This window comes from Rhea americana, unplaced genomic scaffold (genome assembly GCF_003343005.1).
Source record: "Rhea americana isolate MKP2758 unplaced genomic scaffold, rheAme1 scaffold_78, whole genome shotgun sequence".
NCBI lineage: Eukaryota > Metazoa > Chordata > Aves > Rheiformes > Rheidae > Rhea > Rhea americana.
Genome location: NW_028186956.1, coordinates 2,373,071 through 2,387,459, shown reverse-complemented (window position 1 = coordinate 2,387,459; position 14,389 = coordinate 2,373,071). Strand labels below are relative to the sequence as shown.

At 39.1% G+C, this 14,389-nt stretch overlaps 1 protein-coding gene across 1 annotated transcript in view; it reads right to left on the bottom strand.

Moving 5' to 3' along the window:
• The window catches only part of SPIRE1 (spire type actin nucleation factor 1), a 129,285-nt gene that overhangs the window by 70,224 nt on the left and 44,672 nt on the right, over positions 1-14,389 (bottom strand). Inside the window, exon 3 of the mRNA XM_085322500.1 lies at positions 2,312-2,548. Within this exon, the coding sequence (XP_085178626.1) occupies positions 2,312-2,548 (237 nt within the window). The remainder of the gene's footprint in view (positions 1-2,311; positions 2,549-14,389) is intronic.

The window sequence follows — 14,389 nt, the reverse complement described above, 5'->3', positions numbered from 1 at the left end:
ATCCAAAATATGATCTTAACTATGAAAAGGTACAAAGTCAAGAAAAAGGAATCTCACAAATCCACACTAATGTCAAAAATATAGTGGAACATATACAATGATGCAGATTTGGTAATAAAGGCAAGTCACAGAGTTAATCCTGCAGCCAATAAATTGAAGAGAAACAACAACAGAGAATTCTAAGTCATCTAGGTGTAAAAGTTAGGATGACTTAGAACTGAYAGGTAAAGTTGGGTGAAGTCACAAAAGCAGTACATTTCTGTAACAATAAGAAATTAATGTTAAAAAATGATAAAACTAAAGAAACTCATTTAARAAACATAAATAGGCAGATATCTTACACTAACAGATATCTACTAACAAAGCGTAACCAGAAGGGCACCATTCAACAGCCTCAACAGCTGAWGTCTGACTGAATCTTTTTTCTATCCTCTTTATGTTTCAAGGAAGTGTACGAGTGCAACTAAAGGATTGCAGAGAAGTTTTCCAGACTCACGTTGTTTCCAGAAAACTGAATAAAGAACTTTCAAAATGATCACCTCTACAAACCACTGGACTCAGGTCTGTGTGTACGAACATCTCTTCTGCCCATGTACTAAGAAAAGCTTCCTCTCACCGTCCAACTTTGATTGTTCCACCACTTCATGGGTTTTTTTGCCAAAGAGGAGGAAGAAAAGATACATTGCACCTATCCTCCATACTAACCACCCAAGACATAATGCTGGGCTGCTCTGAACGGCTCTCACAGTGGTTTAGGAGGGTACTCCTTGCCTTTGCTCCTGATRGCCATTTCTGAGAAAGATGACCGGGTAAGAGGGAGTGGCAGAGGGAGGTGAGAGGAAAGCCATCGTCCTTGCCCTACGAGAGCACTGACTCAGAAAGGCTGGGAGTGGCAGGGTTTGAAGGGGAGAGTACAACATCTAGCCAGGCCATTCCCAACACAGGTCAGCAAAAGCAGCTTCAGTCGTTTCTCCCTCTAACCCCTGCTGCTTCTCTGAGGGAGAAGAGAAAAATGAAGGCATCTAAGTATGTAGCATCACTTCTGATGCAGGGATGAAAGAAGATACTTTGGGCAGGGGAAAGGGAGACAGCAAACACATGTATCCACAGATGAGCTGCAGCACTGTGAAGCAACTGGAATCATGAGAAAGCAAGCACAGCCCTGTCATGGGGAAAAGCAAAAGCGAGGGGATGCGAGTCCACCAGAAGAAAGGCACATGAGAACGTACCTATGAATTTTAACCAGGCTCATGAGCAGTGGCACTCACTGACACTTTTCCAAATAACCCCAGGAGTTAGATACATATACAAAAGCATCTCAAATTTTACTCCCATTCAAATCTCCTAAGAGCTTTTCCCTTATCTGTCAACCCAAGAGAAGTGGCAGGTTTTAGTTAGGCCTTGTAGAGGGGGCTTTGTTTCTGCAGTGTGCAAGGTCCAGGATGTTCTGTTTTAATCTCAGCTTCYACCCTTACCTCCAATTTCTGTGACACTTACACTAGCTGTGTAGGTTCTAGTCCCTGAATAACACTTGCACCTAAAACAAGCAGTACACAGTGTTCAATCCACGGGCACAAGTTAACATATAATTTTCCAACCTATATTAAACTCTCAGATTATTTATGGAGTAAACCAACTATACAAGTTTTGTCAAAATCCATGCTGTGGATGTGTCACTACTACAGAAACCTCAGTGGGCTTTAGAATTATTATTGAAGACTACTCTATAGAAAATAGAGGATTAAATACTTCTAAATGATTGTCCACAGTAGCCCAGATAATATTACAGAACCTGTTGCAATTAAAATTCATTAGCCTTCTTTCTAAATCTCACAACTCAGATCGAGAACTGCATTAATGAAATACTCTATTMTGACTCACTCCACACAATTAAGCTACTCTTTTAAGCAGTCCTTTGCTTCAGTAGAGGAAGAAGGCAACGGAAGAAACTGATAAGAAATAATTAAAGTAATACTGCACTAATGAAAAGGTGAATTAAACAGCTTGTAAACTATCCAGGTGTATGCAGAAGAATTCAACAGATGATATACTGGAAGCTCAATATGCAGTGCACAGATTAAAGCAGAATGTAATATTAATGGTACACCCTACGATAAAGTTGATCATCTACTTTCTGTTGCTTACTGACAAAGGTGAAATACTGTAGCATGCCATTGTTGCAAATGAACTGTGCAGGAGGAAGATGACTTACCAGAGACGTAGTATCATGTTGGAAAATAACACAGAAAACAGCTGATTTTCTTATCGATAAGAACAGTTAAGTATGATATCAAGCTGCCCATTACTGTACCTTCATGACATCTTTATAGGAACGAATGACCTCAACTTCCTCTTTTTCATCATCATCGTCATCTTCCACTCCTTCATCCAGAGCATCATATCCCTCATCTTTACTCCCATCCGTTTCTGTGGTATTAGTCATATGATCAATAAGCTGCTCCAGTGGAGGACTCAATTCCCGCTCTTCATTGTCCTTCAAGCCATAGTCCAGGGCTTTGTATATAATAATCCCCAGTGATTCAATAACCTAATAAAAGTGAAAAAGAGATACTTGTTAATATCATTAAATGGGCAAATAGGTTAATCTAAGAACACCCTTGTCTGSTGTTTGTGTAACAAACTTTTAGCAATTGAGAGGATGATAAATATCAAAATTAAAGGGAAAGTGCCTCTCTACTACCACAGTAGTACACTACTAGTGCAGCACAGACCATGCATCAGCAGGTCATATCACATACCTATCGTTTTCTTATTCCAAAGCTTGAAATAAAAATAAAGTAGGGCCCTTTTACACTATTTTGCTCCTTATCCTTYTAAAATGACAAACCTCAAAATAATATTACTCTAGTTTTTGTAAAACCATATTACCTGCATACAACCTGTTCTTTGTTCCAGGGAGAGGGAAAAGGTCAGGGGCAAGAAGAAAAGAAAAAACAAACTAGCTTGAGATGCTTCCTTCCTCCTGCAAAGAGTAATGACAGTTGGAAACTGGCCTTCAGTTGCATCTCTTTGATCTGAGAGATGTTTGCACACAGCTGTAGACATGCTAGTATTAACTCGCTGAGCATTGGGCCATCTGCTCATGACAGCCAGTCAGCCTGCCACCCAGCCAGCAAAGGCACACACACGCCACTGAAGACTAACAATAACTGGATTTACCAGTAATGAGCTAGTACCTTGATTTTTCACCAGATTCAAGGCTTCTTTTTTTGTACAATGTAAAGAGCAAAACAAATATTTACTCAGTGTAACCTAGCAATAAATTGTCAAGAATTTCCCCAAATGCTAAATGCATATTTCCTTTCTTAGCATTATTTTCCCTGCAAGTAATACTGAAGCTTCTAGCATTTTGAAGATATTAAGAGATAGCATTTCTTCAAACCGAGGAGTTTGGAAATGGGTGTTATCGGAGAGGGAAGGGAAAAATAGGTTTGCAAGAATAAACCACAATAAGATAATGCAGATGCTGAAAGATCTTTGTCTGACAGCGAAAGCAGGATGCGAGCTATTGCATTTAATCTCTCATCTTTCTCATGTGTTGTGATGGCTAGCGTGTACACCAATGAGAAAACTCCTGGAGCAACGCTAACAACAAGAGCATTTCTAAACACACCAACCTTTGCCAGCAAATGCCATTTGCTCTTGTCTGGCTTTCAGTATTATCCTGGTCCTGGCTCCAGTACACTTGAAACATACGTTTTTGAAATTCTAATTAGGTAAACAGGAAAATATACATGGAATCATAAAACGTCAAATTTCGCTCTTCAGCAGCTAATTTCAGTGCAGTATTTTTAGTCTGAAAGGCTRGAGGTTAGCAAAGACTTAAAATTATATCATATAATTTATCTAGACAGAAAATTTCAGGTACTAGCTGCAGTCTGACTGCTTTACATTTGTATATGTCATTGAGATCACTTTGCAGTGCAAAATTCACGTTGCAGTACAATGGTTAAACACTGAAACAAACGAATAAAAACCTCTCATTTATTTCTAATAATTTTAATAATTGCATTAAATATAAATCATTTTTCTATATTTTTTCTGGAATACATATTTAGAAAATATTCTTCAAATGCAGTTCAGAAAAGTGATTGGGCAAATTAATGAAGAAAAATCTGTCTCCATTTATTTAGTAAACCAAAMCAAAACAAAACAGCTTCTGACATGGGAAATCCCAGCAAGACAATAAAGTATGGTAGGGAGCTACCACTGCATGTTTGCTCAGTTCTCATACTCTTCCCCAGACACCTGCTCTTGCCATGCTGGAGACAGGACACTACACTACACAGGCCTTAAGCTTGACGCGTTACAACTATTCTTATATTTGCAATTCATCTGGTCTGCCTCTTGGAGAAGCTATTTTGGAATAGCTGTCTTGAAAAAAATGAGTAAGTGAAAAGTACATAAAATAAATATATTCTAGTCGCATTCATGTACATTTCTTGAAACTCAGACTCTTAGGGCAATCTCAAGATATAGCACCGCAGCAACTGAAAGGGAACAAAGCATCACAAGTTAATTCCAGCATGCAGTAGACCTAACCAAAAAATAAAAACAACTGAAATTGATATTTTTTAAATCTTAACACTATTTCAAAAAATTGTAAATGTTTAGCATACGTGAGAAGGACAGAAATGCCTAAACTAGATGTCAAGAAAATACAATTTTTTGTGCCATACTCTGATGGCTGCAGATCACAGATGCTGGATCCCATCAAAAAACGGGAGGGAGGYGGGAGGCAAAGAAAGTGCACCCTGTCTCTGCCTTTCTCTGTTTGGGAACGGGATAAGGCACGCGGAAGCACCAGGGCTAAAGCCGGACGGCAGCTGCTGCTTCCTCCGATGCACCAGCTCGACGCACTGGGGCCCTCACCGCCCAGGAGCGCGGCTTGCGCGTTTGCACGTACTGTGACCACATCTCACAACACATGCAAAAGCCCGAAAGGCAAGCGCCTTAAGCRAGCAGCTCGGCCTCGACTCGCACGAAAATCAGAAACGTTCAGCGCTCGCCGCGRCGCTGCTTTACCAGGGAGCTTGTAAAACGGCACAGGGCCACACGCAGGCACCAAACGAAAGTCACGGAACCACCGGCACGTCCTCACCCGGGCAAACGCGCTAAGACAACCTCACACCAGGGAAACCTGTGGCTACAGASCCAGAAATTTAATATACAGAAGTTAGACTCACTGCTGTCACTTTGCCTGTCAGACAATCAAATACGAACAAAAAAGGCGAAACCTCTTCACAGCTGAATGGATSAATTGATAATACACAGGTTACTGAACTGGATAACTGGAGAATACAACTCATTTTTTCAAAGTATTCGTTATTAAAAAGAAACCACATTCGTTTCATATTTTATTTTTGTTAATTTAAGATAAAATAAATACTTCTAGCACCTAGCAAGCACCAAGTGCTGAAACAGCCCTGAATGAGGCCTATGAAGGCATCAGAGGTATAGTAGGAAAAAAAGGGTAGGAAGAGCCTTAGTAAGAAGGCTCTGTTTTAAACCAGAGTTGTATCCTGGCACAGCARCACGACTACGTAACATTGCAACACTTGCACTACTAAAGATAAATGATACCACTTGATCCAGATTTTAAAAAKAAACAATTAGTTCTGCACCTTGAATTTTATAACTCATTTGTTCCCGGCTGACTGCAGTTTTGGCAGAGGACCTGATCTCTGCAACTCAAGCAGTGGCTGAACACCTTAAAAAAAAAAAATACACACACACCTCCAAAAATCATTTCCCACTGACGGAGCTTGCACTTTGTCACGCCTAAATCGCCAGCGAGGGCGGGCTCTCGCCTCCACGCGCGGGCGTGCGCTCCGGGCTCCGACACCCGGCTCTGCACGTGCGGCACGGCGCCCTCGCAGCGCGCGCCCCTTCCCAGGGCTCGCTTTAATTTTCAAGCAAAGTGGCAAAGCCTAAGGACAGGCCTGTGCTTTCAGCAGAAAAGAGCTTTWCTTGGGCTCAAATTGCTCTCCCTCCCTAAAGGTCTCTCTTCCTCCAAAGGCCGCTCAGGTGCTGCGTCCCCAGAGCGGGCTTAAAGAAGCCCCGAAGCTCTGGCTGCTAAGATGAGGCAACCAGCTTTGAACCTCCCCCCAGGCATAACAATATTTGCATTACTGCTGCACTGGCTTTTAAGAATGGTGACAAAGAACTTCATTAAAAAAAAAAAAATCTACTGCAGGTATTTCTTTTAAATGCTGAAATTCCTTGTTGTAACACATGGTGCAGCCACCTCTCGAGTCAGCAAGTTCCCCTTGCGCGTCAGGAGGAGACACGCAAGCACGCACGAGCTGTCGTAACAAAACTCCCTAAATACAACGCAAAAGGTGYGCATGTTAAAACGCTATGCAAAACCAACTTCTCACCTCCCTTTAGATGACAGAGGGAGCAGGCTACTGACCCGATTATTTCTCTTTGTAACAAAGTAGTTTGCTCATTTCTTAAGCATCTAATTCACTAAGTGAAAAAGACTGCATTTTTAGCAAAGGTGAACCATTAAGGCTGTTAGGATAAACTAAAGCATACTGTTTGGTTATTTACCTCATCAGTAGATGTCCTACATAACTCTCAAGAGTAGTTCACAGAAAAGCATGTCTAAATAGGCTGTTACAAGAGTTTCATTGCTGTCACTGCATACCTCATGTAGATTAATGTAGTTTTTACCACAACATTCTCTGGTGAAAAGCAGATAGCATTACCCACGTTTTAATAGCTGGAGACGTCGCTAAATTTAAGTATGACCTTCACTAAATTGGAGCAACTTGGAACAGACTATCAGACAAGAAAAGCGAACACTTTCAGCTGCTTYCAGTTGAGCAGCGAGAATTCAGAGCAATTCCAACAAATCAGATGAATTAGTCATTACAAAAGAATATAGACATAAGATACAGGATTATTTAACTTCTGGGTGGTGTTGGCTTCTAACTGAAATAGAGAGTATCTCTTTCTGAGATATAATGTGCCTTGGTATTTAATGTAAAGAAGTAAGAAAAGAAAAAACAAAAAAAATCCACATAATATGCAGTGTCTAACAGAAAATAAAACATGAAAGGAAATGAAATATATTCTTTTTACAAGATAAAGTGTTTTAGATATATTCAGAGCTATGAAAACTTCTTTGTCGTCTCCAGAGTAGGGCTTTTCCAAAATAACTTTATATGTGTGGGTTTGTGAAAGCACAGCATGGGTGCAAAGACCTACTTACTGCGTATTTTTTGTTATTCAGGTATACAGCAAAGAGATTCAATGGAAGAACTCCTGATCAAGACAAAACCAGCTKAAAGCATACAAAAGGGATGCTAGCCATTTTTTTGATCCCCTTCAGAAATGAATATGTAAAAATTAAAGCAGTTAAATGTTCTTGGATTCAGTTGCCTCTAAAAAAATGATAGTCATTWAACTGTAAATTTATTAAGGCTCAAGTGCATTATAACTCTCTCTGACTTATTCAAAGGTTCTGACAACTATAAACCTGTTTTTGGTTGTCCAAGTTTGACTATGGAGACTATCTAAGAAAAACTGCCATATATTAGCATAAATGAATGCAGAATTTATCCATTGCATCAGTCCATCATATTTTATATGCTGCATTAGAACACTGAAAAAAAAGTAATTGTTATTTTTCTTCCAGGTTTTGTTCACACGTTATAATCCCCAAGATTAGGAAAATAGTTTGTCTTTTATTTAAGGCATTTTTCTATCCTGGAGGAATTTCTCCAAAGTGACAGTTCATCCTAAGACMAAAAAAAATAAATTGCACGATTTAACTGGAAACTCTAGTAACACTTGAAGCTCCAGTAAAAGAATGATGTGCAATAATTAAGTAACACGAATGCTGAAAGTCATTCAAATGTTCTTAAATACACCTCTATACGTATCACAGATTTAAATACAGGCCATATTAAGGCTTCAATCCTGATCACATTTAATTGAATGGCAGAGATACCAATTTATATTTGTTGAAACAAATGGGCAGAACAGGTATGTTGTTACACTTCCCTACAGCAGGCTTAAAACAGTCTGAAATTTGTCTTAAAACAGCCTATCTATGTAGAATTTTAGATGTGGTGTCTGTCTTGGGTTTTCTGAAGCATTTTAGGATCATAGTCTATAAAGACAATTTCCACAAAGCTTCATTCACAATCTTAGCAGCTTCCAAACTAAGCAAGTCAAAATAAAGTTAGTGAAAGGACTATGGAAATGCTATTTGGAAATATCAAGAGAATATATGTTTTTTACTTTAAGTTAGAGAACCAAAATCAGACCATGTTACAAACTTCTGTCCTAATTCCCTTCTCATATAAAATGAGCACACAAATACGCCATTAGTCTTCAGAGTTATCTATCAAAATAAATTATCTTTTCTGCTCATATAACCCTTCAGTATGCCTGAGTTTACTAAATAAAGTCAAATCCAAAGGGATTTTTTTTCCTTTTTAAATAATAATGAGGTATAAACTTTTTATTTAGAAAGTAATGAGGTGAACTCCCTGAGCAAATCAAAAGAAAGTGAAGAATTTAACTGACTACCACAATTACACCAAGCCACAGAAATCCCAGGGATTCAATTGCTGCAACAGGCAAAAAATGACATTTGTCACATCAGCCTTTTGAATAAAGCCTTGTCTATATTACAAAAGAGTACCAATTTAACTCGAGTAAAAGATTTTCTAATAAAGAGATGGCTCTTTATTAGAAGTTACAAGCTCAAGTAAAACTGGTATAAACAAAAGTGAAATTAGTGCAGTAGCTCTAATCTTCAGAATTCATGGGTGACTGGTCTAAATTTGGCTGTTACTGCATGTGTAAGAGAGGATCTATACAAGAGGAATAATCCAAATAAACTAATCTCGCTCAAAAACACTTAGCTTTGGTCATGAAGCAATACAGAATCAATACCACTTTTATTCAAAATATCTGCAAAGTTCAACTAATCATGACAACACAAAAAGTCAGTTTGTATTAACTTTTTAGCCTTCTCACAAAGATTTCTGTTAATCTACTGCAGTTGTCTGGTGCAGGCTTGGCTCCTGTTTAATTAATCCAAAAATTAAAGTGAGTAAACATCTGCTGCAATGTAAATCATTTCTTGTTCTGTAACTCAAGAACTTTCTCACATCTACTTCCCCCCAAATTAACTACAAAAGCCAAGCAAACAAAATAACTGAACAACAAAAGCTACTCTTTTAAATACAAATTCTTGATTAATGAAAGCATTGCATTTGCATGTACATCACGCAAACTTTCTATCAGTGGCTTTCTTTACAAAAGCCTCATTGGTTTCACAGTATTTCTCAGAGTTATGTATGTATTTCCTGCATTTCACTGATGACGAATTCAACAAAGACACATTATGCATGTGAACAAGTTCACACGGAGTTGGGAACATGACATGCTTCCTGGTTTAGCTGTAGCTGCCCTAAAATCCATTTTCTTCCATTCCTGAACAAATGTCCTCTTTTGTCTCCTGAACAGACTTCTTTCCAGTCAGCCAAACTTTTTTTTAATTTCAAGATTAGATTAGCCTAAGCTTAGTGATGTTAAGAAACAAGCCCGAGCAAAACAACGCAACAGCTCCATTTTTAAGTTGGATGTCACAAAAGAGGACTAAAGCAGTTTGCTGCTTCATAGTGACTAACATACTCTATAGTTATATACAAAACTCAACACAAAGCTACTGACCATTGATGGGGAACCAAATAACCACTGATAYGGAATTTGCCCTTTCCATCCATACTGAAGGAGAAACTTTGGAGAAGTCGTCTATCGGATACTGACTTTTATCACATAGCGGCCCTAAACTTACTGTGCTTAGCTGCCCCCGCTACGCTGGGGAAGAGCGCTCAGCAGTACTYGGACACATCATTTATCTCCTAAAGAAACTAATGTGAATTTGCAGAGACGGCCTGGGAACAAAAAAGCTAAAAGCTTAGAGACCCTTGCTGAGAGCTTTTTTGTTAGTCAGGTATGCAAGGAAACACGCATGAGGTTGGCACTAAGGACACGAGCTGATCGTGGAATATGCGAATTTGCACATGGGTTATCATGACAGTCTGAGGAACTATTAATGTGCCAGAAAGCTACTCTGTCTAGGTCACATATGAGCTCTGTAACTCTATCACACAAACTCCACAGTTCAGGCTGACAAAGCCACTGCAAAGCTCCTCATTTTATGAAATTTTATTTTATTTTCTTCCATGTCCACTTCCTAATCAGTAGCAACATCCGATACAACTGTTTGGGTCACTGGTGTTCARACAAATGCCTCTCCAAGCCTGAATGCCTCAGTGAACATAAAACACTTTAGTAATGAGTTAAAGGAGTTACTGTACAATTACTTTCGAGCTCCCACTATGGTTTTATTGGAAAGGCTGGCATTTGCTACAATAATTCAAGAAAGCACCACTATGCACTACTGACAGGTTATCTACTCATAAAAAGATATTAAGTCTCACATTACTTCTGGGCTCAGAAATTCAGATACAATGATATGTAGGGAAGGTTGATTTACTCTAAAYCAGAAGAGAAAATAGGATCTGTGCCCAAGCCTTAGAAGAGAATTTACTACTTACTCTTTGGGTAGAAAAAAACCCAGAGAATCCATTTTCAAAATGACACACGCTTGTATTTCCTTTGCCGTTCCTTCTGAACAAGCCCCCCACAAAAGAAACACATATCAAAAAATACCTCTATCACAACTAAAATTATTGATACAGTAAAGAGAGTTTATAACCTCAAGCATGAAATACTGTAGCACAAGATATTCCAGTATCTGCCATCTCCCTAAATCATCTATTACTGCTGAACTATAAGAGTTTATTATCCCTAACAGAATAGCCACATTCCTGAATTACAAACTGCTGAACGTTGTTCTACTGCTTTTTGCCCATAAAGATACTATTCATGAACTCTAGCAGAGTGAGGACAACATAAATTTTCTTGCAATTACTGTTCAGAAATGTTATGCTATTCCCCAAAATTTTATTTTCATTTTATGCTCAACAAAATCAAAATATTCATAATTCATGCTCCCTCTAGACATCTTTATCATATAGGTAGATTTTCTACAACACTCAGCACCTGACCTTTCTAATAGAGTAGAGAGATATCTACATCATTTATTTTGCTGCTCAGGTTGCAGCCGAGTTGTTAAATATCCAGGCTTTAGTGGGAGTGGAGTTCATTCAAATATTTACACCTACGTTAGCTGCACATATACTTGGGAACAATAAAAAAAAGCTAAAGTAAAAAAGGCTGTATGTATACCAATTAACAAGACTTACTGCCTCAAAATTCATGGCCAAATTCTCTGGCCTGTTCAGTGCATTTTGCACCACTTGGAAAAATCTGAGTGTCACATCAAATTAGGCCTTTAAAGAGYCAATCTCAAAGCTCTCCTGTGCTGAGCCCTTGTTAATGGATGTGATGAAGTCAACTCCTGCACTAGCCACACTGCCATCCTTGGCAGAAGGAAAAGCAGAAAGATGTGTATTGGGGTAAGAGGGGAAGGGGGAACACCAGGGCAGAATGATCTAGCACAGCACTACAGGACAGCTCTGACACGGTCCTACACAAGTCAGCCGTGGATCAAGGATTCACAAGTAGCCCCTTGATGGTTCCTTTTTGGTTGCAAAAAAACCCCAACAGAAAAAAAAAAAAAAAAAAAAAAAAAAACACACCTGAGCTAGGCAGACAGGGAGTGTATACCTCCCTGGCAGAACATGATCTCTACCTGGAAAAAGAAAGTGAGGTTTCAGTGCTGCAAAACCAGCGAGCTCCTGGTTTTGAAGACACCGCCTATATTTTTGTGTAAATTCCCAGTTTATAATTTCTAGGTAAGTGTTGTCATAGCACCTCCAGGTCAGACTCTAGTTGTCTACCCAATTTTCTTAACACAAACCAAACAAAGAATTCAAAATCCAAATTCARTCTCATCCTTATGCCTCCAAATCCTAACCCCATTCCACAATAAAGGCATCACATCCTGTGTCAGTAGTACTTTAGCCATTTCCAAGTGTAAGAAACGTGTGGAAGTGAATGTCATCTTCCTAATTGCTTATTTCTTGTGAGATCTCAGACTAGCCATTCCCCCTCTCATCTAACAGTTTCACCACCAGTTACATATGAGGATATTGACCCATTTTGAAAGCTCTCTGGATGAAAAGTGCTGGGCAAGTCTAAATTATACGTCTGCRTGTTGCAAACAAAGACTTAAGCTCAGCTGGAAGTCCCTCTAATCACTCTGTTTTCCCTATGATTTTTGTTCTCTATAAACTGAGGGAACAAAAAATGAAGAAAAACAGATGCCCTGAGGCTAATGTTAAGGCTTATCAGCTGAGCGCAATGCAAYGTATTAACTGGCTTTCCTTTGAAAATCTAAAGCAAAACATAACAGTGACTTATTTAAACATAAACAGCACAAGTAGCCAGAGAAAATAGCTACTAACATCCTAACACCAGATTTTTCTAAACTTCACAGAAAATAAATACTGACAGCATCATCCCTTCATTCTGCTACATCAATATAATTATATCTATCAGTCTAAACCCTAGAGAATGAAKGTTTTATAGCTCAAGAAATAGGAAAAAATAGTGAAACATTTTTAATGATTTTGGATAATGTGGTTTCAGATTTCAATCCTTAATTTAAGAATCTCAAATTATTTTGAATAGCCTTGATGGGGTCCCCAAATCTTTTTTGTGAGCAGCTTTTGTAATATACGCAGCATGACTGTTTCTATTATAACTCAAAGAGAAACTGCCTGGTGATCTCTTCAGACAAAACAAACTGAAAAAAAGGCTGCTTTTTTAGATGGTTCCCTAATAAGTTAAATCATGTTCCCGGAAGGAAGGAAAGAAAAGCAATGTAATGATCACAAGGTCCATTCCAAAAGGGAGACTAAATTAAGCTCTTTTGGAGAATTCTGTTGAATCTCTACGAGAACTTTGCCCTTGGAGTGGAAAAATCATTCCAGTCTAGCAGAGAAACACTTTATCATAGGTATCCTATCATATCATAAAAGAGATACCCGCTTGATGCCATCAGAGACTCTTTTCTCCTATTATTTTGTAACACCCCACCAAAAATCTAGGAAAATAAAAATGTAAGAAAATTATCATTGTATTAAAAACACAAGCTTAGTTTTAACATTATATTAGTCGATACTCTTGAAGGAGTTGAAGATCTTCCATCAAATCAGATAGAAAGCATATCTAGCCAACGCCTCCCGCAGGGAACTGTATTTCAAATGTCAGTGAACAATTTATTTCTGCAAATTCTAGAGCTCAGAGTGGCAGAATTTGGTTTTATTTTCTTCTCGTTAAGCCTTTTGCATGGATTATTTTTCTCCTTTGTCAGGTGAGGTTGTTAAGCCTTGCGACAGGCCATGAAGCCGCACGCTTTCCTGCAAGCTGTAGGACAGGCAGAAAAGATGCTGATGCAGGCGTGGGTAGATGCCTCGCAGAGAAGACCGGTCTTCTGTAGGTATTGGGACCACGAAGGCGAGTTAGACCGACAGCAGCGAGGCCAGTCCAGAGAACACAGCGGCGACGGTGTGACTACGACTTGCCTCACAGCGCTGGAGGAGGCAGAGGTGACGTCCTCACCTTCCCGCCTACCTTTTGCTAACAGCAGGGTTGGTGGGGCAAGGAGGTCTTCCAGATCAGGCAACTGACCTTGCTGGAAAAGCCTGCTTTTCCTGACCAGCTCAGAAAAGAAAAACCAGTAAAATCGGCCAGACGATGTCCTTGATCCAGCCGATGGCGCGGCCCGTTCTGCGGCCAACGCCGGCGCTGCCGGGCGCGGGAACGCCGGGGACGCCGGCAGGGGTGGCTCGGGCTGCCCGGCACCCGCACCCTTCCCTACACCTACCATGGCTCTAGGCCAAAAGAAAGCAGAGCACCACACACACCTCAGACCTGTACTTACAGGTAGAAGAAAAGTCTCTATTTTAACTGGAAGAGCTAAAATTATCCTTAATATGGAGCAACAGCACAGCCGTCTGTCATATCTACTTAATATTTTTAGAGAAAATACTAGGTGTAAACATACTACTTTTTCTGACATTTATTTTTGTTTTACAAGGCAATTCCTTCCCTAATCGGCAATTTTATCTATGAACATTGCCTTTTACCAAATATTTGTTATGACCGGGAGGGAAAGAAATTAGGAGTCCTTGCTTTGTAAAGATTAAAAAAAGAAATTTGATTATTTTAAAGGAATATAAAATTAATCAAGTCATCAAAAGCAAGACACAATAAACTAAAAGAACTCTAACTCAAATCTTAACATTATTTCAAAATAACAGCTATTACTAAGAGATTTCTAATTATATGAAAGAGATCTCAAAGTGGA